The sequence below is a fragment of the Salvelinus sp. IW2-2015 genome, linkage group LG31 (assembly GCF_002910315.2).
Source record: "Salvelinus sp. IW2-2015 linkage group LG31, ASM291031v2, whole genome shotgun sequence".
Classification (NCBI taxonomy): Eukaryota; Metazoa; Chordata; class Actinopteri; order Salmoniformes; family Salmonidae; genus Salvelinus; species Salvelinus sp. IW2-2015.
This window is the reverse complement of record NC_036870.1, coordinates 29,250,311-29,274,866: the sequence shown is the minus strand read 5'-3', so window position 1 is coordinate 29,274,866 and position 24,556 is coordinate 29,250,311. Positions and strand designations below refer to the sequence as shown.

General features: G+C 41.3%; 1 protein-coding gene across 1 annotated transcript; it reads left to right on the top strand.

Annotated features, from left to right (window-relative positions):
* The first annotated feature begins 8,260 nt into the window (after window positions 1-8,260).
* LOC111956062 (lipid scramblase CLPTM1L) lies at window positions 8,261-20,217 on the top strand. Its single transcript, XM_023976479.2, has 16 exons — window positions 8,261-8,694; window positions 8,815-8,909; window positions 9,477-9,666; window positions 10,073-10,227; window positions 10,944-11,140; window positions 13,871-13,965; window positions 14,264-14,348; window positions 15,997-16,100; window positions 18,062-18,127; window positions 18,240-18,290; window positions 18,436-18,518; window positions 18,862-18,896; window positions 19,135-19,190; window positions 19,306-19,350; window positions 19,573-19,688; window positions 20,087-20,217. Exons 1-16 carry the CDS (start codon window positions 8,530-8,532, stop codon window positions 20,175-20,177), a joined length of 1,629 nt encoding a protein of 542 aa, XP_023832247.1. The 5' UTR covers window positions 8,261-8,529; the 3' UTR covers window positions 20,178-20,217.
* Window positions 20,218-24,556: the final 4,339 nt, after the last annotated feature.

The following is a 24,556-nucleotide window of genomic DNA, read 5'->3' as shown; positions in this document are numbered from 1 at the left end:
TGATGGTTTTTCTCCTAGGACTACAACTGAGATGATGGTTTTTCTCCTAGGACTACAACTGAGATGAGGGTTTTTCTCCTAGGACTACAACTGAGGTGAGGGTTTTTCTCCTAGGACTACAACTGAGATGATGGTTTTTCTCTTAGGACTACAACTGAGATTGTTTTTTCTCCTAGGACTACAACTGAGACCATGTTTTTTCTCCTAGGACTACAACTGAGATCATGTTTTTTCTCCTAGGACTACAACTGAGATGAATGGCAAAGACTTCTATGTCTGAACCCGACCACGTCTTGCCAGCAGTCTCTTGTTTTAACAACCCCATCCTTCTTTTCCTCAAGCCAGACAAAGTTTCACTTCCAAACCAGACATCACTTTTCACTTTATGCATCTCCAGCCATGCTGTTCTGTAAATGTTTCCCTTGCTTAAAATAAAGATTTCAAATCCACCCATGGCTACACAGGACAAGCAGCTGCACATGACTCCATTGTTTCTCTCTGCTTCGGCATCTGACCGGTGCTCTGGCCTTGATGAGATTCTAACCAGCCGGATGGAGACTGTCTGGCCTTGATGAGATTCTCACCAGCCGGATGGAGACACTGTCTGGCCTTGATGAGATTCTCACCAGCCGGATGAGGACGCTGTATGGCCTTGATGAGATTCTAACCAGCCGGATGGAGACACTGTCTGGGCTTGATGAGATTCTCACCAGCCGGATGAGGACACTGTCTGGGCTTGATGAGATTCTCACCAGCCGGATGAGGACACTGTCTGGGCTTGATGAGATTCTCACCAGCCGGATGAGGACACTGTATGGGCTTGATGAGATTCTCACCAGCCGGCTGGAGACACTGTCTGGCATTGATGAGATTCTCACCATCCGGATGGAGACACTGTCTGGCCTTGATGAGATTCTCACCAGCCGGATGGAGACTGTCTGGCCTTGATGAGATTCTCACCAGCCGGATGGAGACACTGTCTGGCCTTGATGAGATTCTCACCAGCCGGATGGAGACTGTCTGGCCTTGATGAGATTCTCACCAGCTGGATGGAAACACTGTCTGGCCTTGATGAGATTCTCACCAGCTGGATGGAAACACTGTCTCGTTTGAACTTCAGCCGTGACGACAGAAAGATTTGAAAGAGGAGAGCGAGAGCGAGAGAGAGAGAGAGAGAGAGAGAGAGAGAGAGAAGAGGGAGGAGAGAGAGAGAGAGAGGCAGAGACTGGGAAAATAAAGCATACTTTGCTACAGAACGAGAAGCAGCACCGTAAAGGAAAAGGGCAATCTAGACGACAGGGCCTTTGTAGGGAAGAGGGAGTGCACGAAAGAGTTGAGAAAGGTAAAGAGAAGAATGGAGTCTGTGCTAAGGAGATTCCCTTCGCATTGTTCTTCTCAGTCAAGGTCACTTTAACTTTCCGCATTAGGTGGAGCCCAGTGTGCTCCTTGGCAGGGTTGATCGATATGTCCTATCGCAGACACGTTGTTGGAGCGCCATATGAGCGAAATGAATGGTTGCCAGAGCTCCTCTCACATACCCTTCCTCATTGAGAGTTATGATCTTTTCCAATTAAAAGTACACGTGAATTTCATTGTCAGTGAAGCTAGTCAAGGAAATGCATATGCTTCCCAATCTATTTGCACGGTCCAGCAGTCCTGCACCAACACCTACGAAAGGTAATATGATGAAATGGATAGACCCGTACATTTAACCAATCACCTTCTGATTAAGTTAAATAGTCAGAGAGGAGTACTTGATGTCATAAAAGCTTAAGAGCAACGGACAACGGAAGAATGCCAAACAAGGTCCAATGTTTATGGCAGAGAAATGGAGGGGGTATGAAGGGAAGTGGTCCTATAGAGAGGCTAAGGCAGATAGATAAAAGGGTGACATTGGGAATTCAGGTGGGGTAGCCGCTATAAGTGGTTTGGTTCGCCTGGTTCACCAACTACTTTCTGATAGAGTTCAGTGTGTCAAATCGGAGGGTCTGTTGTCCGGGCCTCTGGCAGTCTCTATGGGGGTGGCCAACAGGGTTCAATTCTTGGACCGACTCTCTTCCTGTATACATCAATGATGTCGCTCTTGCTGCTGGTGAGTCTCTGATCCCCCTCTACGCAGAGGACACCATTCTGTATACTTCTGGCCCTTCTTTGGACACTGTGTTAACAACCCTCAGGCGAATATGTGTACAACTACAAATACCTAGGTGTCTGGTTAGACTGTAAAATCTCCTTCCAGACTCACATCAAACATCTCCAATCCAAGTTAAACCTTGTAAAACTGACCATCCTACCAATCCTCGACTTCGGTGATGTCATTTACAAATAGCCTCCAATACCCTACTCAATAAATTGGATGCATGTCTATCACAGTGCCATCCGTTTTGTCACCAAAGCCCCATATACTACCCACCACTGCGACCTGTACACTCTCGTTGGCTGGCCTCGCTTCATACTCGTCGCCAACCCACTGGCTCCAGGTCATCTACAAGACCCTGCTAGGTAAAGTCCCCCTTATCTCAGACTCGCTGGTACACATAGCAGCACCCACCTGTAGCACGCGCTCCAGCAGGTATATCTCTCTGGTCACCCCAAAACCAATTCTTCTTTGGCCGCCTTCTCCTTCCAGTTCTCTGCTGCCATGACTGGAGGAACTACAAAAATCACTGAAACTGGAAACAGCTATCTTCCTCACTAGCTTTAAGCACCAGCTGTCAGAGCAGCTCATAGATTACAGCACCTGTACATAGCCCATCTATAATTTAGCCCAAACAACTACCTCTTTCCCTACTGTATTTATTTATTTATTTATTTTGCTCCTTTGCACCTCATTATTTATATCTCTACTTTGCACATTCTTCCACTGCAAATCTACCATTCCAGTGTTTTTACTTGCTATATCGTATTTACTTCGCCACCATGGCCTTTTTTTGCCTTTTACCTCCCTTATCTCACCTCATTTGCTCACATTGTATATAGACTTATTTTTCTACTGTATTATTGACTGTATGTTTGTTTTACTCCATGTGTAACTCTGTGTTGTTGTATGTGTTGAACTGCTTTGCTTTATCTTGGCCAGGTCGCAATTGTAAATGAGAACGTGTTCTCAACTTGCCTACCTGGTTAAATAAAGGTGAAATAAATAAATAAAATATGGGGGGGGTTAGATTAGRGTTGAGCCAGGGTTAAACCTAAGGGTTAGGGTTATAGCTAGAGATGCTAGGGTTGAGCCGGGGTGTGGACATGAAGCTAGGGTTAGGGTTAGATGTGTGTCTGTGGTAACTCAATATTTATTTGTATTTTTTTTATAATGAATTGTTTTCATGACAAGTTGCCACATATTTGCAGTTTATAACATGCAATTCAGTACGTGGGATGTGCCAATATTTATTTTCGGAGTGCAATAAAGATGTAATGTACTGTACATTATGTATATCTAGCTGTCACTGAAGTAGTTCAATCCCTGACCATAAATGTCTGAATCATGTATGTAAGCACTTTACTGTATTTGCGCACAGTGTGGTAAAGATCCAACCTTTCATCCATATCTGTCCCTGATTACGTGTAGGCCTACTTACTGTCAGCAATCATTTGTTGTCAGGTAAATACTTTATAATGAAAAAGGATCAACAGATTTCTCATAGGAGGAGCTCCCTGCAAATAAAGACAGTATGTCATTTAGCTGCTGCTTATTGGATTCGCTCCTCGTCGTTAGTTTTCCTCTCAGGGCGAGCGGCTTTAAGAAGGCAGTACATTCCCTACCGAGGGTGTTTGTTCATTCAGGAAGAACCCTCCTGTTTCTGCTGTTGGCCTCCAAATGAGTGTTTTAAGCAGAAAATCAATAAAGGGGCACAGTGTGGTCTTCATTCCCTCCCTGCTCTACTTTTTCTGTCCTCACTTATCATCACAACTCTCTCTTTCTCTCCTCCTCCATCTTTTCTCTGTGCCCATTTCTCTCTGAAACTGCCGTGCTGCTTGAACACAAACAAGCAAAAACAGACATTTATGGAGCATGCAGACGCATACAGACACAAATACAAACAATAATTCACCATACAACCTGTATGTTTAAGGATAATAGCAGTGTATTAGCTAGTAGCCAAACCTTTGGGTGAAACACTTGTTTCCACCCTTGTCCTATTGCTCACTGATGATAGAACTGATGGATTGTCTGAGAATGACCATGGACGTTCTAGAAGATCAGTGATGCTGACAAGAGAATGACCATGGACGTTCTAGAAGGTCAGTGATGCTGACAAGAGATTGACCATGGACGTTCTAGAAGGTCAGTGATGCTGACAAGAGAATGACCATGGACATTCTAGAAGGTCAGTGATGCTGACAAGAGATTGACCATGGACGTTCTAGAAGGTCAGTGATGCTGACAAGAGATTGACCATGGATGTTCTAGAAGGTCAGTGATGCTGACAAGAGATTGACCATGGATGTTCTAGAAGGTCAGAGATGCTGACAGGAGATGAAAGAGTAAGTCTGGGAAGTTTGATCTCGAGGCCAGACAAGTGACTAAAACTGACCATTCACCACACCTCTCTTTTCATAACAGTTTCTTTCTAAGCACCATCTTTCTAAGACTGCCCTTAGCAAGGCTACACAAAGTGTTGGGTAGTTGTTCAATGTCTTCTCAGGGGATTAAGCCATCTATAGAAGTTGCATTTCTCCCTCACTGGCACTTGCATAAACCTAAGTAAGTCGAATGACTGAGCAACTTTGCACAAACGGCGTGAGACAAATTGGGAGCAACACCTATATACAATTGAAGTCGGAAGTTTACATACACCTTAGCCAAATACATTTAAACTCAGTTTTTCAAAATTCCTGACATTTAATCCTAGTAAAAATGTCCTGTCTTTAATCAGTTAGGATCACCACTTTATTTTAAGAATGTGAAATGTCAGAATAATAGCAGAGAGAATGATTTATTTCAGCTTTTATTTATTTATTTCTTCACATTCCCAGAGGGTCAAAAGTTTAAATACACTCAATTAGTATTTGGTAGCATTGCCTTTAAATTGTTTAACTTGGGTCAAACGTTTCAGGTAGCCTTCCACAAGCTTCCCACAATAAGTTGGATGAATTTTGGCTCATTCCTCCTGACAGAGCTGGTGTAACTGAGTCAGGTTTGTAAGCCTCCTTGCTCGCACATGCTTTTTCAGTTCTGCCCACAACATTTCTATAGGACTGAGGTCAGGGCTTTGTGATGGTCACTCCAATACCTTGACTTTGTTGTCCTTAAGCCATTTTGCCACAACTTTGGAAGTATGCTTGGGGTCATTGTCCATTTGGAAGACCCATTTGCGACCAAGCTTTAACTTCCTGACTGATGTCTTGAGATGTTGCTTCAATATATCCACATAAATTTCCATCCTCATGATGCCCTCTATTTGGTGAAGTGCACCAGTCCCTCCTGCAGCAAAGTACCTCCACAACATGATGCTGCCACCCCCGTGCTTCACGATTGGGATGGTGTTCTTCGGCTTGCAAGCCCCCCCTTTTTCCTCCAAACATAATGATGGTCATTATGGCCAAACAGTTCTATTTTTGTTTCAAAAGTATGATCTTTGTCCCCATGTGCAGTTGCAAACCGTAGTCTGGCTTTTTTATGTCGGTTTTGGAGCAGTGGCTTCTTCCTTGCAGAGCGGCCTTTCAGGTTATGTCRATATAGGACTCGTTTTACTGCGGATATAGATACTTTTGTACCTGTTTCCTCCAGCATCTTCACAAGGTCCTTTGCTGTTGTTCTGGGAGTGATTTGCACTTTTCGCACCAAAGTACATTAATCTCTAGGAGACAGAACGCGTCTCCTTCCTGAGCGGTATGACAGCTGCGTGGTCCCATGGTGTTTATACTTGCGTACTCTTGTTTGTACAGATGAACGTGGTACCTTCAGGCGTTAGGAAATTGGTCCCAAGGATGAACCAGACTCATGGAGGTCTACAATTTTTTTCTGAGGTCTTGACTGTTTTCTTTTGATTTTCCTATGATGTCAAGCAAAGAGGCACTGAATTTGAAGGTAGGCCTTGAAATACATCCACAGGTAAACCTCCAATTGACTCAAATGATGTCAATTAGCCTATCAGAAGCTTCTAAAGCCATGACATTTTCTGGAATTTTCCAAGCTGTTTAAAGGCACAGTCACCTTAGTGTATGTAAACTTCTGACCCACTGGAATTGTGATACAGTGAATTATAAGTTAAATAATCTGTCTGGAAACAATTGTTGAAAAAATGACTTGTGTCATGTACAAAGTAGATGTTCTAACAAACAAGACATTTGTGGAGTGGTTGAAAAACAAGTTTTAATGACTCCAACCTAAGTCTATGTAAACTTCCGACTTCAACTGCATGTACTCCAAATACGCTATGCCTTTAATAGTAGACCTAATAGCCAGTGGTTCATTTGTAAATTTGGTGGTATTGCTGTAACAAAAAGTGAGCCCAGAGAGGGGAGACCATGGGTAATCTGAGGTACCGGAACACATGAAGAAGAAAACTCCTTTCTAATTTAGCATTGCATGCATTATCATGCTTTAGCACTGGCACAGATCAGTAGAGTATAGGCACTTGCAGAAGTTGCACACATGGGAGAAAAAATATTGTAGCCTAGGGTTCAGGAAAGCTTTGGACTTTATAAACCCATTTCATGCAATTCTACATCATTTTAGATGACTGGAGACTTTAGCAGAATATTTCTTAATACCTCACAAATGATCGAAATGACAGGCTACTTTGACGCTGACAAACTGAGAATCTGAGATCAATAAAAACGATATTGTCTTCAATCCATCAACTGCCGAGACCTAGGTGTGCGGAGACACACATATTGTACAATATGGGGAGGAAATTACAGTCCTAAAAAAGTGAGTTTCACTGACTCACCCAATGATGCTAGGCTCACTCACCAGGATGCTCTCATGCCAAATGTGTTTCTCTCTTGTTTTACTTGGTAAAACAATACTGTTCCCTCAATAGACCTATTTGGAAGTTGATAACTTTGTCGTCTACAGACAGACTAGTCTTCTCTTTTCAGCAGGATGCATTTTCTTTCCAACCTGTATTTTCGCTTGATTGTATTTGAAATATTGCGAAAGGCCTGTTTTGGCTGCATGCTGTGCACGAACACTTTCACCCTGTTCCCGACTGTAGACATGGCTCGTGATTGGGCTACACACAATCCACAGCTAGGCAATTTTTTAAAATAAACTATTGATCACCTGTGGCACAATTATAGGCCTACTCCTGGTGTATTATTTGGATTTGTTTCATTTATTTCTGAACAGACAGCAGTAATTCAATGACTTTGGCAAATGTATTTCAATTTATCAGGCGTGCTGCTTCGCGCAGCCATGATTCTATAAGGAAATAAATGATGAAGTGTAACGCTGGAGAGATGAGAGTTGCATGCTCATGTCTATCAGAGTAGAGAGGGAGAGAGATCATAGAAAGTGAATCTCATTCTAGTTCTGTGTGAGATACAGGCGCGCTTCTCTCTCACCACAGCAATGGCYAYGCGTTGGTCTATATAGGCTACAATGTTGTGCAAATCATAAACCCGGGCCGACCCAACACGAATCAATTATCAGGCACGTTTTAACATAACAATTTTTAGGCGACAGCCAAGAGAATTACAGAGGAGTCAACTTGAATTAGTCTAACTGATTGCTTTTATTATAATTTTACATTGCAAACAGTGAAAAGTATTTTTCAAGCCACGAGAGGTACCGGATCCTGGCAAATGGGTTCAGGAACGAAACGGTCAAGAAGGTGTGACAGGTATCGGATCCTGCTCATATTAAACACTGCTAATAGCTACATATATTGTATTTATTCAAGTGCAGAGGTTTGTGTTAATTTTTTTTCAAAACCAAGACATTCAACATCTTTTAATTCGTTTCTACAATACATGTAAAAATCTACGGGGGGAAATTAAAATAATAATGCTTCTATTGTAAAGCTGACTTGGAAAAACCGACATTATAATCAAGAGTGCACTGCATGGAGCATGGATGACATCTAGTGGCCAAGATATATTCAGCTGGTATGCAGAATGTTGGATTTGCGCAGCCGCAGTTTGATACTTTCCTGACTATTGTAACCAGGAAATAAATCACGGAAGTAGCTAGCTGACACATCCATGCTTCTTTAAAATAGCTGTGATATTGCAATTTTGAGATGCAAAGTGACGAGCAGAATTCGGGGATTTTATAATGCACAAAATATGAACTAATAGACATGACATTTGATAGGTAAAAGACATGAGGAGACGTACAGTGTGGTCAACGATATCTAGCCATGGTTAGCCTAGCAACCGACACCTGTGACCTCAATGACCAGTCCATAAACTACACTAACGTTACAGTATGAGCAATTTATCAACCGATGTTAATCTGCCTCAGCTAAATTCCCTCTGAGTTTCGCATCTGTCCTTGGCTCGGTTTCAGAAGAGGATAGCGTCGCTACGGTATCTGCCTGGCACATTTCGTRTTTGAATGACTAGACGGGAGTCAGGAGCATGTTTCAGAAGACCTCTTTCACGACGCTGATAGTCGGGGTGTTCGTTGTGTATGTTTTGCACACTTGCTGGGTGATGTATGGCATCGTTTACACCACAYCTTGTGAGAACCCCAAATTCGAAAACTGCATCAACCCATATTTGGCAGGAAAACCAAGATTGCAGGTTGGTATGCATCATTGCAAGCTAGCTAGATGGAATGAAAACTTGCCAGTCAGACAGTTGTTTTGGGTCTGGAAAACTGATTCGTGGACATTTGCTGTGTTCTTTATTCCCCATTCCCAGCTGAGTATCTACACAGCCTTGCGACCCAATGCTGATGGGGGACACACCCTCATTCACAAGGAGGAGGACTTTGATGTTGAGACCAAGTTTGAAAGGTGCAACATTTCTTACGGTGACAGGATATGGTGGTATCTATCTGCCAGTCAGTTGTAATAAGCACGATGATCACCTATGGAAACGTTGTGGTAGACACAGTCAGTGATCTCTGGGTATTTGCAGGATGACTAGGACTTCATATTAGCAAGTCATCTGGAACCAAAACGAGTGCAGATATCTGCCCACATTCATAGTAACTGATTAACATTGAACAAACCGCCTATAGCGACTACTTCAACCTGCAAAGATTGACCTCTCCCTGCTATATTTACGCAATAAGGCACAAGGGGGTTTGTGGTATATGGCCAATATACCACAGCTAAGGGATGTTCTTATGCACGACGCAATGCAGAGTGCCTGGATACAGCCCTTTGCCTTGGTATATTTACCATATACCGCAAACCCCAGAGGTGCCTTAGTGCTATTATGAACTGGTTATCAACGTAATTAGAGCAGTAAGAATAACTGTTTTGTCATACCCGTGATATACCACGACTGTCAGCTAATCAGCATTCAGGGCTTGAACCACCCAGTTCATATTCACCTATGTATCCCTTTTCCTAAAGGATAGTGAATGTGTCTCTCCCAAAGAAGACCTGTAAGAATGGGACGCTGTATGCCATGGTGTTTGTTCACCAGGCAGGTATGTCCCCGTGGCAGGACCCCAGACAGGTGCATCTGGTGTCCCAGCTCACCACCTACATGATACCCAAACCACCAGAGGTCAGCCTGATCTCAGGGGAGGAAGCACCACAGGTCAGACTACTATTACACCGCACAATGGCTGCATTCTAAATAGCACCATATTCCCTTTATAGTTCACTACTATGGGCTCTGGTGAAAAGTAGTGCACTTTAAAGGTAATAAAGTGATATTTGGGACGTAACCAACATTTACAAGATCCAAAGCAAGGCATTCATAGGTCTCTTTATTATTAGGGTATGTCTGTATACGCAGACAGTGTCTTGCCTTGGAATCAACCGTTCTGAATTGTCCCTTTTATAGCATCTTTTTTTTATCAGTCTGTTACATTTTAATACCTTTCACATTGGAATGCATTTTCTGTGGAGTACGTCTTTAAAACTGTCATGCTGATTGTGATGTTCAGTTTTTCCCTGGTCTTTTTCTCTCTGATTTGCTGTGGTCATTGTGCCCAGGGCAGGCGGAGCAGCAGAAACGGAAGCCTAAAGGAGGTGACTCTGCAGTGGATCGGCCCGTGTCTCACTGGCGCTCCCGTCTCACCCTCAATGTGGTGTCAGAGCACTTTGTCTTCGACAGGGACTTTCTGCCCAGCGACGTGCACCGCTACCTGCGAGTGTAAGAACGCACTTATGATACAATTCATCATACACTCATAAATGGACAGCTGGAACTAATGATACAATACACAACACCACCTTCAGGGTGAAGAAGGCACAGTGATGCTGAAACATTGGTGGTTTACCCAATCAATTACTGGGAGCTTGTATGTAGTGTGACTCTTTTTATTTATTTTCATGGCCTACAGTTTACTCTCCATTAGTCAGCACCTCTACCAACTTTTGGGGGGTGTGCCAACTCATGCTTTGTATTACAATACAACAATTCTAAATTGAAGTTCCAGAGCCTTTATTTAAAGATGATCATCACTTCATTTATATGGAACAGTAAGACTTCACATTCTTACATGAAAGGCAGCTACGAAGAAGGTGAGGGCTAAGAAGTACAGGTTGGTTTCCACGAAAATGCCCTTGATTTCATCAGCATCTTTCTCAGTGAAGCCTGAAATCACAACAAACCAACTCATTAAAAGGCTCCCACAAGAGTGCACAGCTGACCCCATTTTGACGTAATTCCTTGCCTTCGAGCGGAAATGCTTGTTTAGGTTCCACCTCTTATACATAATCACGAATTGGGGATGGGAAAGAATGTCCTGGAGATTTCCACATGGACCGGGAAAGCATAAAGAAATAGAGAACTGACAGCTGTCAGAGCCTCTTCCACTCAGACTTCATTAATGACATAACAGTAGCAATTGTTTTACTGTGTTCCAGATTTCAAAATGGAAAGAAGAGGATGTACCTTCCCCTGCTGTTTGTGGATGAGCTGAGCAACAGAGTGAAGGACTTGATGGAGATCAACAGCACCAGCACGGAACTCCCTCTCACTATCTCCTATGACACCATCTCCCTCGGGAAACTCCGCTTCTGGATTCACATGCAAGATGCCGTCTACTCCCTGCAACAATTTGGTGAGTAGTACTATAGAAATATTATATTATATATCTCTATGGGTAGTACTATGGGCGGTTTACCGGACACAGATCAAGCCTTGTCCTGGACAAAACATTATTTTCCATGTAGATTCTTCATTGAGATTGCTTTTTAGTCGTGACTAGGCTTAATCTGTCCGGGAAACAGCACCCATTATGCTAGTTGATACTAGTGTACGGAATTGACACTAATCTGCACGAGTCATACTACCTACCGCCAGAGGATCACAAGCTGAACGACCGCATCACGAGAGTGACTTCTGTCCTATAGTTACTACTGTTATGTCCTTAGTAAGTATATGTCCTTAGTTACTGTTATGTCCTTAGTTACTACTGTTAAGTCCGTAGTAAGAAATATCAAATCAAATCCTTTTGTTTTGTCTGTTTGAACAGGCAAACTGATGTTTGATAAAGGGAGGAAATAAACATGTTTCAACTGAAAGACAATGACCAGAGCTTACCTAGGATGTTGCAAAACAATTTGAAGTCAATAAGTCATAGTTTAAGTCGAAGTTTGATATATTTGGGCTTGAAGTGGGAAATCCAAAGGTGGATTTATTCTTTCTGTGGCAATGCGGTGTGTTTCCCCTATGACAGGATGTGCTAATACTTTTCAGTCTGTTTCTTTTTAGCGCTGGGTTTTATTTGAATGTTACTATCCAGCATGGCATTGTTTATTCATCAGAAACACCTGCAAAGTTCTTCCTCGTTCCGACTGAGCTAAACAGCTTTTTGCCGTAGTCTACACTTAACCATCTGAGCCATGGAGCAAATTTAAAATAGGGGACGCAAACGTATGTTTTAGCACCCCCCCTTTTTACCAGAATATTAACATAATAAATTGTATAATTTGTAATTTTTCACAAATTGTTGAGCTAGTCTTTATAGAACATGACCATTTTTATAAATGGTATAATTGTGTGTTATGATTGCATTTTGGGACCCTACTCCCCCATGTTGCCCCAAGATGAAAGTCTTGCTTCGCTACACGCTTCACTGCTTTGATTAGTGCAGCTAAACCACAAGTGTCTATCCTATAATGAACAGGCACCCACGAAAGAAAATTGAAGTAACTTGTTTATCTATTTTGTTGTGCAATTGTATTGGTGTTTCGTGTCCGATGCTCTCAGGGTGTTGTGACGTGTCATTTACCACGTGCATCATGAGCGAAGTCATTGTAGTGTAGCCTATCATTTAACTTCCCCTGTGAGAACCATGAGCTGACTTGGATTTGCTGTATAGCAGCTGAAGTCTGCCAGCAGCCTACCTACCAAAGGTTGCACCGTGTCCATTACAATGTAGAAAAACACGTCTCTTATGGAAGATGCTAGAACTTTGGAGACAGCAATAGATGGTGAAGTCAAAGATACTGGTTTCCCGATTTATGCTTATGACAAATCCAATTCTAGAACCAACCAGCTGGCTAATCTTTTGAATACGGTGTAGTTAAAAAAACAACAGATAACATTAGCAAGCTAGATAAGGTTAGCAAGATAGATAGCTAAGGTTAGCATGCTAGCTAGCTAAACCGACATCTTTCAGTTCTCTGTTTGTTTTCCCGGTCTACGTGGAAATCTCCAGGACATTCTTTCCCATCCCCAATTCGTGATTATGTATAGTTGAAGTCGGAAGTTTACATAAACTTAGGTTGGAGTCATTAAAACTCGTTTTTCAACCACTCCACAAATTTCTTGTTAACAAACTATAGTTTTGGCAAGTCGGTTAGGACATCTACTTTGTGCATGACACAAGTAATTTTTCCATTAACTGTTTACAGACAGATTATTTCACTTATAATTCACTGTATCACAATTCAAAAATCAAAAGAAATCAGCCAAGACATCAGAAAAAAAGATTGTAGACCTCCACAAGTCTGGTTCATCCTTGGGAGAAATTTCCAAACACCTGAAGGTACCACGTTCATCTGTACAAACAATAGTACGCAAGTATAAACACCATGGGACCAGGCAGCCATCATACCGCTCAGGAAGGAGACGGTTCTGTCTCCTAGAGATGAACGTACTTTGGTGCAAATCAGTCCCATTACAACAGCAAAGGACCTTGTGAAGATGCTGGAGGAAACGGGTACAAAAGTATCTATATCCACAGTAAAACAAGTCCTATATTGACATAACCTGAAAGGCCGCTCAGCAAGGAAGAAGCCACTGCTCCAAAACCACCATAAGAAGCTAGACTACGGTTTGCAACTGCATACGGGGACAAAGATCGTACTTTTTGGAGAAATGTCCTCTGGTCTGATGAAACAAAAATAGAACTGTTTGGCCATAATGACCATCGTTATGTTTGGAGGAAAACGTGGGAAGCTTGCAAGCCGAAGAACACCATCCCAACCATAAAGCATGGCGGTGGCAGCATCATGTTGTGGGGGTGCTTTGCTGCAGGAGGGACTGGTGCACTTCACAAAATAGATGGCTTCATAAGAAAGGAAAATGATGTGGATATATTGAAGCAACATCTCAAGACATCAGTCAGGATTAAATGTCAGGAATTGTGTAAAACTGAGTTTAAATTTATTTGGCTAAGGTGTATGTAAACTTCCGACTTCAACTGTATAAGAAGCTTGCGTCATTCTTTGGAGGCGGAACCTAAACAAGCATTTCCCCTCAACGGCAAGGAATTACGTCAAAATGGGGTCGGCTGTGCACTCTGGTGGGGGCCTTTTAATGAGTTGGTTTGTTGTGATTTCAGGCTTCACTGAGAAAGATGCTGATGAAATCAAGGGCATTTTCGTGGAAACCAACCTGTACTTCTTAGCCCTCACCTTCTTCGTAGCTGCCTTTCATGTAAGAATGTGAAGTCTTACTGTTCCACATAAATGAAGTGATGATCATCTTTTAATGTTTATATTTTAAAATGTTTTGTCATTTAGCAGTCACTCTTATCCAGAGCGACTTACAGGAGTGCACATAGACAGATTTTTGTTCACCTAGTCGGCTCGGGGATTCGAACCAGCGAACTTTGAGGCTGTTACTGGCCCAATGGTCTTAACCGCTAGATCTACATGCCACACACATGCATGACTGAGATTCACTAAATTATTCCTTTGTCACATTGCAACTTAAAAGCATGTTTCATTTGCAGCTCCTGTTTGATTTCCTGGCCTTCAAACATGACATCAGCTTCTGGAAGCAGAAGAAAAGCATGGTGGGGATGTCCAGCAAAGCAGGTGGGTTGACTTCTTACGAAGATGCTGTTAGGCAGGGTTGGGGTCAATTCCAATTAAAGTCATTCAGGAAATTATTTTGAATTTAAAACTTTTTAAATGAATACAAACCGCTGTGCCTGGCACCTACTACCATACCCCGTTCAAAGGCACTTAAATATTTTGTCTTGCACATTCACCCTCTGAATGGCACACATACACAATCCATGTCTCAAGGCTTAAAAATCCTTCTTTAACCTGTCTCTAGAGGTCGACCGATTTAATTGGCATGGCCGATTAATTAGGGCCGTTTTCATAACAATCTGTAATTGGCATTTTTGGACGCCGATTACATTGCACTCCACGCAGAGACTGTGTGGCAGGCTGACCACCTGTTACGCGAGTGTAGCAAGGAGCCAAGGTAAGTTGCTAGAAAAAACTATAAATCTTAACATAATCACTAGTTAACTACACATGGTTGATGATATTACTAGTTTAACTAGCTTGTCCTGCGTTGCAAATAATCAATGCAGTGTCTGTTAATTTATCATCGAATCACAGCCTACTTCGCCAAATGGGTGATGATTTAACAAGCGCATTTGTGAAAAGAAGCACTGTTGTTGCACCAATGTACCTAACCATAAACATCAATGCCTTCCTTAAAATCAACACAGGTATATTTTTTTTAACCTGCATAATTAGTTAAAAGAAATTCATTTTAGCAGGCAATATTAACTAGGGAAGTTGTGTCACTCTTGCGTTCTGTGCAAGCAGAGTCGGGGTATATGCAGCAGTTTGGGCCGCCTGGCTCGTTGCGAACTGTGTGAAGACCATTTCTTCCTAACAAAGACCGTAATTTGCCAGAATTTTACATAATTATGTACATAACATTGAAGGTTGTGCAATGTAACAGCAATATTTAGACTTATGGATGCCACCGTTCGATAAAATATGGAACGGTTCCGTATTTCACTGAAAGAATAAACGTCTTGTTTTTGAAATGATAGTTTCCGGATTTGGCCATATTAATGAGCTACGGCTCATATTTCTGTGTTTATTATAATTTAAGTCTATGATATGATATTTGATAGAGCAGTCTGACTGAGCGGTGGTAGGCAGCAGCAGGCTCGTAAGCATTCATTCAAACAGCACTTTTCTACGTTTGCCAGCAGCTCTTCGCAATGCTTGAAGCACAGCTCTGTTTATGACTTCAAGCCTATCAACTCCCAAGATTAGGCTGGCAATATTATATTGCATATAAGAACATCCAATAGTCAAAGGTATATGAAATACAAATGGTATAGAGAGAAAAAAATTGAACATGTTTCATTATTTATTTGAGACTAAATTGATTTTATTGATGTATTATATTAAGTTAAAATAAAAGTGTTCATTCAGTATTGTTGTAATTGTCATTATTACAAATATACATATACAAATTGGTATCGGCTTTTTTTGGTCCTCCAATAATATCGGTATCTACGTTGAAAAATCATAATTGGTCGACCTCTAGTCTCCTTCCCTTCCTCTACACTGATTGAAGTGCATTTATCAAGTGACATCGATGAGGGATCATAACTTTCACCTGGTCAGTCTAATGTTTTGTCTGCTCAGTGTATTTGCAGTTTTTGACTATTCCCCTTACATGTGTTTATGTTGTGGTCCTTTCCAGTACTGTGGAGGTGTTTCAGCACCATTGTGATTTTCATGTACCTGTTTGATGAGCAGACCAGCCTGCTGGTCCTCATTCCTGCTGGAGTAGGCTCCATGATCGAGGTACGTCTCCTCACAAGCATTTAGTGGTTTTATCCCAAATGGCTCCCTATGTAGTGCACTACTTTTGACTAGCCAAATACATTTCAACTCAGTTTTACACAATTCCTGACATTTAATCCTAGTAAAAAATTCCCTGTCTTAGGTCAGTTAGGATCACCACTTTATTTTAAGAATGTGAAATGTCAGAATAATAGTAGAGAGAATTATTTATTTCTGCTTTTATTTCTTTCATCACATTCCCAGTGGGTCAGAAGTTTACATACAATCAATTAGTATTTGGTAGCATCACCTTTTAAATTGTTTAACTTCGGTCAAACATTTCGGGTAGCCTTCCACAAGCTTCCCACAATAAGTTGGGTGAATTTTGGCCCATTCCTCCTGACAGAGCTGGTGTAACTGAGTCAGGTTTGTAGCCCTCCTTGCTCGCATACGCTTTTTCAGTTCTGCCCACAAATTTTCTATATGATTGAGGTCAGGGCTTTGTGATGGCCACTCCAATACCTTGACTTTTGTCCTTAAGCCATTTTGCCACAACTTTGGACGTATGCTTGGGGTCATTGTCCATTTGGAAGACCCATTTGCGACCAAGCTTTAACTTCCTGACTGATGTCTTGAGATGTTGCTTCAGTATATCCACATAATTTTCCTTTCTCATGAAGCCATCTACTTTGTGAAGTGCACCAGTCCCTCCTGCAGCAAAGCACCTCCACAACATGATGCTGCCACCCCCGTGCTTCACGGTTGGGATGGTGTCTCCCCCTTTTCCTCCAAACATAACAATGTTCATTATGGCCAAAACAGTTCTATTTTTGTTTCATCAGACCAGAGGACATTTCTCCAAAAAGTACGATCTTTGTTCCCCATATGCAGTTGCAAATCGGAATCTGGCTTTTTTATGCCTGTTTTGGAGCAGTGGCTTCTTCCTTGCTGAGCGGCCTTTCAGGTTATGTCGATATAGGACTCGTTTTACTGTGGATGTAGATACTTTTGTACCTGTTTCCTCCAGCATCTTCACAAGGTCCTTTGCTGTTCTGGGATTGATTTGCACTTTTCGCACCAAAGTACGTTCATCTCTAGGAGACAGAACGCGTCTCCTTCCCTATTTAACTGTCCTTCCTCACAAAGTTTGCACTTGTTTAATAATTCACATTTGAAATTAAATGATTGGTATATAGATTTGTGGGAAGTAGTAAATGAGGCACACTTCAGGAGAATGACGATTTTATTGGGACGCAGGAGAAAGGAGATATTATTGGGACGCGAGGAAAAGGAAGATATTATGGGACGCAGGAGAAAAGAGATATTATTGGGACGCAAGGAGAAAGGAGATATTATTGGGACGCAGGAGAAGGAGATATTATTGGGACGCAGGAGAATGGAGTATTATTGGACGCAGGAGAAAGGAGATATTATTGGGACGCAGGAGAAAGGAGATATTATTGGGACGAGCAGGAGAAAGGAGATATTATTGGGACGCAGGAGAAAGGAGATATTATTGGGACGCAGGAGAAAGGAGAGTATTATTGGACGCAGGAGAAAGGAGATATTATTGGGACGCAGGAGAAAGGAGATATTATTGGGACGCAGGAGAAAGGAGATATTATTGGGACGCAGGAGAAAGGAGATATTATTGGGACGTAACTCAGGGTCTGGATATAGGGTTCCATTTGGCACACAGTGTTTCCCTAAAGTTCTCTATTTGCACAGTCACTGTTGTTCACGTTAGTAAAATGTCTGACCCCATGGACTTTTTTCAGATTGAGTTGATTATCTTTTTCTGTTTGCTCTACAATTCAGTGACTATCAATGTTGTCCTCCGTTGTAGGTTTGGTAATTCCATCATCCTATGTCCTGGTTTCTCTTAATCCCCTATGTTTTAGATCCTTGTGGATGATTGTGTTCTTGTAGTTTATTGCACTATGTCCTCTCGACGCCTGACTGGTTTATCTGTCCCTCTACAGGTGTGGAAGGTGAAGAAAGCCTTTAAAATACAGGTTATCTGGAAGGGTGTAAAACCCACATTTATTGTAAGTGGTTTGTTTATAAAGATATCAGTTTATCTGAGTTAATTTCCTCAGGATTACGTTTGGTCTCTGTTTGTTCTACATTGATATCAAGTGTGTGTTTGTCTCCCCACAGTTTGGAAAGTCTGACGAATCAGAGAGGAGGACTGTAGAGTATGATACTCTTGTGAGACTTGCCATATACCTTTTTTATGTCCATTTCAAAAAAGCACCAAACATTACATGTGTTCCTTTGTCCTCAATTTGTATACAGTAGCGTTGTCATAAATAGCAACCGTTTGATTTTCCTTGCAACGTTCTTCTCTTCCCAGGCAATGAAGTACCTGTCGTATTTACTCTACCCAATGTGTATTGGAGGAGCGGTTTATGCCTTAGTGTTTTTGAGATACAAAAGGTAGGCTATAACTTTGGACAATAACAGTAGGGTCTACTACAGTGATGGGCAACTGTAGTCGTTTCTTGGGAGCGAGAAATTATTATTTGGGATTTAAAAAAGACCCCAGACTACACTTGAAATTACAATGGACCTGGACCTATGTCTTCTGGAAATAACGTCCCTTTTTATGGCCTGCAAATAGAGTTTGACTAACAAATCAACTTCCCCAAAAAAATCTGTGCGGCCATCGGTGGCATTTAGAAATCCCAATGTGGCCCTGGAGCCTCGAGATGTTGCCCAGACCCGGTCTACTATGTGTTTTGAATGTGTAACAATGTGTCACCTGCTTTCTGTTTGGCAGTTGGTACTCCTGGATCATCAACAGTTCAGTGAATGGTATGTTCTCTGACATTATCCTGAAGCCAGCAGGATTTGCTTTAATTCACTTTTAAAAGCCAGATTTACCTTAAGTGTAGTTTTTTTTTTTGTTTAGATCAAATGTTTTATTGTATGTTCAGTCAATAGGCAGAATCATCGGACAAATAAGAAATGCATTGTCAGTGCACGTCCATGATCACACGATAATTAATAATAGAAGCATTGTTATTGTCATTGATGGTTTCTTTTTTGACAGGAGTGTACGCTTTTGGATTCCTCTTCATGCTACCTCAACTCTTTGTTAACTACAAGGTCAGTTACATTATACTGTGCGTTAGTGCACATGTCTTCTGTTGTATGTTATCTTTAGCATGCCGCTAAAAGCCAGATGCTGGTGTCCATATCGATTATTTTCTTGTTTCAACAGTTCAAATCTGTGGCACATCTACCCTGGAAAGCATTCATGTATAAAGTGAGTGAATTATATAAGATCTTATTTGAGAGATCGTCAGGTTTTACACTGTTAGATGTCTCAGAAATGGTTTTATCATTGAAGRACAATAAGAGTATGGTTACTGGAATGTGTAGTAATTGTTGCAATGAAACATCCATAAATCTATCAGAAAGAAAAACTACATAAAGTGATGAAACTGAAGGATGTTAATGATAGTAGCTTATATTTGTCCATCCCCAGGCATTCAACACCTTTATCGACGACATATTTGCCTTCATCATCACAATGCCCACCTCCCACCGGTTAGCCTGCTTCAGGGATGATGTGGTCTTCCTCGTCTACTTGTACCAGAGATGGTAAGCCACACGGCAGATACACACACAGGGGTTGGATCTTAATTTGATCACTGTTTTGTTGCTGAGAATTTCCCTACGCTGCAGGAAATGTAGATGAGCTTTGTGATTTACATAAATTCACTGAAAACTCAAACTAACACAAGGTTATATTAATATATTAAGTAGCCTACTTTTTTCCCCAGCTGATAGACTAACCACTGATCAAACAACATTGTAGACTAAACATCCAAATTCTGTTACTGCAATATTATTTATCTGCAACAATACTGGTCAAATTAAGATCCTATACACACACTGCAATAAATTGACTGTCACTTGTAAGTAACAATAGAATATCCTCACATTGAACGCATCAATTTGTTTACTACAACTTTTTTCCACTATTTTTCTATCGTTAGGCTGTATCCTGTTGATAAGACCAGAATGAACGAATACGGACTGTCTTACAATGAGGAAGACAAACTCAAAGGAAAGGCCCACAAAGACTAAAACTGATCACAGACACACATGCAGTTCCTGAGAGCCATATGTAGAATATGGACCTACACGTTACTGTGTTGGGATTGGGTACAATGCCTATAAAACACATTGGTGTTATTTGTCAGAAGGTGGATTTGCCTAGGGAAGGTTCAGTTATCCTTACTGCCCTGCTAAGCCCCTCACTCCCAGCYAGTCACCACCCACCCACCAACCTTATACCTACCCAGACCATTGAAGACTTGAGTGGGCTTTCCTAAGCAATGTGTTGCCTAGCACAGCACTGGTTGAATTGCCCGCAGCTGCCTCCAGTTGAAGGAGCATGTACCAACCCATTATGTATACCATGATTGGTGAATGTGTTTGTCTATGGAATGAGACAAACTCAGTCCCACACACCCCTTGGACTGCCGACACCTGCCCCCCCCCCCCTCCCCCCCCCCCCCCCCCCCATCCAACTTATTTATTTTTTTTTAAAGAACACCTGGTGTTTTCATATCATGATGTCATCATCAGGAGACGCTGACTGATGTCACCACGTTTTGTTCTCTTGGTCAAAACGTAGAGAATCCTGTTTGATCATTCAGGAGATGATATGTGCATTGGTTTGTATTTGACCTTGTAAAGTATTAGAACATGAAGACCACGAGATGATGGTGCCAAATATGGGAAATTATATTTGATGTGCTTTGAATGTTACATTTTGTGATGTTACATTTTGTTAATTGTTATTAAAGCATTTGATCATGTTTGATTGTTTTGGTGGAGTTTTGAGTAAATTAATAAATTGACTTCAGTGTTATAAGGACCAATTTGGGTGGAAATTATATTTACTTTTGTCAAAATATGATTTAAGACTCATGATATTTGACGGTGTCTGGTCTTTTTAAAAATGTTTGTTGATTATGTTCTATCAGATGTTGTGGTATTTGACTCTGACCCTACGACTTCCAGAGCCTGCTGCTTTTCAGTTCTACATGATCATTAATTGCACCCCCCTGGTGTTCCAGGTCTAAATCAGTACCTGATTAGAGGGGAATGATACAGTGGAACTGGGTTTGAGGTTCGAGGGCTGTAGGTGACGCTTTGTTTTCAAACAAATCTCTTGTTTGCTTTCCTCCCACCAGGATGGGTAACATTTAATTTAGCCCATATTACTTTCATTTTGTGAACTGTTTGCATCATGCCATTGCTGTAGGCAGGTGTCCAATGACCCAAGTCGGAAGTTTAAATACTCTTCGGTTGGAGTCATTAAAACTCGTTTTTCAACCACTCCACAAATTTCTTGTTAACAAACTATAGTTTTGGCAAGTCGGTTAGGACATCTACTTTGTGCATGACACAAGTCAGTTTTCCAACAATTGTTTACAGACAGATTATTTCACTTATAATTCACTGTATCACAATTCCAGTGGGTCAGAAGTTTACATACACTTTGACTGTGCCTTTAAACAGCTTGGAAAATTCCAGAAAATGTCATGGCTTTAGAAGCTTCTGATAAGCTAAATGACATTATTTGAGTCAATTGGAGGTGTACCTGTGGATGTATTTCAAGGCCTGCCTTCAAATTCAGTGACTCTTTGCTAGACATCATGGGATAATCAAAAAAAATCAGCCAAGACCTGATCAAAAATTGTAGACTTCCACAAGTCTGGTCATCCTTGGGAGCAATTTCCAAACACCTGAAGGTATCACGTTCATCTGTACAAACAATGGTACGCAAGTATAAACACCATGGGACCACGCAGCCGTCATACCGCTCAGGAAGGAGACGCGTTCTGTCTCCTAGAGATGAACGTACTTTGGTGCGAAAAGTGCAAATCAATCCCAGAACAACAGCAAAGGACCTTGTGAAGATGCTGGAGGAAACCGGTACAAAAGTATCTACATTCACAGTAAAACAAGTCCTATATCGACATAACCTGACAGACCGCTCTGCAAGGAAGAAGCCACTGCTCCAAAACCATCATTAAAAACACCAGACTACGGTTTGCATCTGCACATGGGGACAAAGATCGTACTTTTTGGAGAATGTCATCTGGTCTGATGAAACAAAAATATAACTGTTTTGCCATAATGTCCATCGTTATGTTTGGAAGAAAAGGGGGTTGTTGCAAGCCGAACAACGCCATCCCAACCGTGAAGCACGGGGGTGGCAGCATCATGTTGTGGGGGTGCTTTGCTGCAGGAGGGACTGGTGTACTTCACAAAATAGATGGCATCATGAGGAAGGAAAATTATGTGGATATATTGAAGCGACATCTCAAGACATCAGTCAGGAAGTTAAAGCTTGGTTGCAAATTGGTCTTCCAAATGGACAATTTCAGATTCTTAAAATAAAGTGGTGATCCTAACTGACCTAAGACAGGGAATTTTTACTAGGATTAAATGTCAGGAATTGTGAATAACTGAGTTTAAATGAATTTGGCTAAGGTGTATGTAAACTTCCGACTTCAACTGTAAATTGCCTTGCCTTGTTCAGGTGCAGAACGCCAGATTTTGACCTTGTCAGCTCAGGGATTCAATCTAGCAACCTTTTGGTTACTGGCCCAACGCTCTAGGCTACCTGGCAATCATGTAAATGATTACCAAGTGATTTTGAATGTACCTGGGGCATGTGATGTCATCACATAGGCCTAACTATAAAACTCCACTCCACATTTAATTCTAAATGCCTACTACTTGCAAAATACATGTTTTTTCAACTATAGAAATTGTGCTTTTAGATTGTTGAAAGCATTGCGATAACATGGAAAGTCAACTAACTTTTGGCTGTCTTCTATGGTAGCTACCTTCTGGTCAAGTTCTGTTTGACATTAAGGAGATGATCTCTTGGAAACAGTCCTTGCACATCACTGGAACATTGCTATGAAAACTTTAGCTAATAGCCTAATGAAACTCTTAAGGGAACGTTCTCTAAAATTGTGGTAACGTTTGTTGTTAGCTGGGAAGCAAGGGATAAGAATGTCCATAAAGACTGAATGACAGGTTTGTGTCCATAGATACAGAACACAAAGAATAAACGACTGGTTTGCGTCTCTGGAAACCTAACCAATAGAACTAACAACCATGTTTGGTGGAAAGACTGATTTTAAAAGGGCAGCCAAATTCTGATAGTTGTTCCACACATTTGTTCACATCAGAGCTTGCTCAGAGATCTGTTTGGTCAAAAGAACAATTTTTGAAAAAGAAAGATCGGGAATGGGGTGCCTGTCTAAACACAGCCTATTAATTCACTTATCAAAATTAAAATGTCAAGAAGACGTGTTATTTCTACAGGTAAATGTGTGTAGTTGATGTAGGGTGGCATCTATCAAACGTGTCACACCTTGTACTTTATGAGGGGGGGTGAGGGCATGTCCAGAAGTAACCAAAATTAGCTAATTAAATGAGATAACCAAGGGGTTTCACTCATGGTTGTAAACATCTGGTTTGTGGGGGACTGATTTGGGGGGTTGKTAAWTAGGTAGGGGTGTGTTCTCTTGTGGCTGTGGGCTTTAGTTATGTTAATTAAGACTATACATTAGAGTGCATTAGGTTTGTGTGGGTGTTGTCTGTGATTGATGTCTGTTTAGATCATATGATGTAATGTCGGGTAGAACCKGACCCAGGAGTCATGACTTATGACCACATATATCGGATCTGTGATTAGGGACTGATTTCTATAGAATGGTATTTGTGCTTAGAAGAAGATTATTTTACACATTAACATTTGTAACATATAATATTATTAGATTGTATGAACGTAACGCTATCCGCTGATGCTGCAGACAACAGTTTCCAGAAAGTTTCATTGGTGATGGAAAATGTCTGTTGTTCATTACATCATCACATTTACATTCACATGGTAACACATGGTGGTCAGTTAAGCTTATTTGAGTAACTCAGATCTGCCAGTGAGCAATTAACAAGTCTTAATCCTACATAGTCCTCTATTAACCAGAAGGTAACAAACCACTTATCCTAATGGATAGGAGTGGGTAACTTGGATAGAAATGGGTGTAGGGGAGGTTGTCGTACTTCTTTGAACAGTCTGTTCACTTACGGGATACAGTAGATCACMCCCAGAAGACTTTKCAAGGGTTAAATCTGCATAAGCATTGTTGATTGGCTGTTACCTTAAGACAAGACAGGCCCTCTAGACCCATTTGTAAATATGGGGTGGTGTGTCTCGAATTCTAGCTGTAGCCTGGTTGAGAGTCTGGGTGATAGATGTAAATGAGGAGAAAGGGGGTCACATGTTAAAGTGGATATTGTCTGATGGTACCAATGTTGATAACCTCAAAGTCTGGGTTCACATATAATTGATTAATGATGTAACCTCCAAAGGTAAAATGCAGAAATACCTTATTTAGATAAGTAKTCAGCCAATTTGCTATGTGACTCGAAAT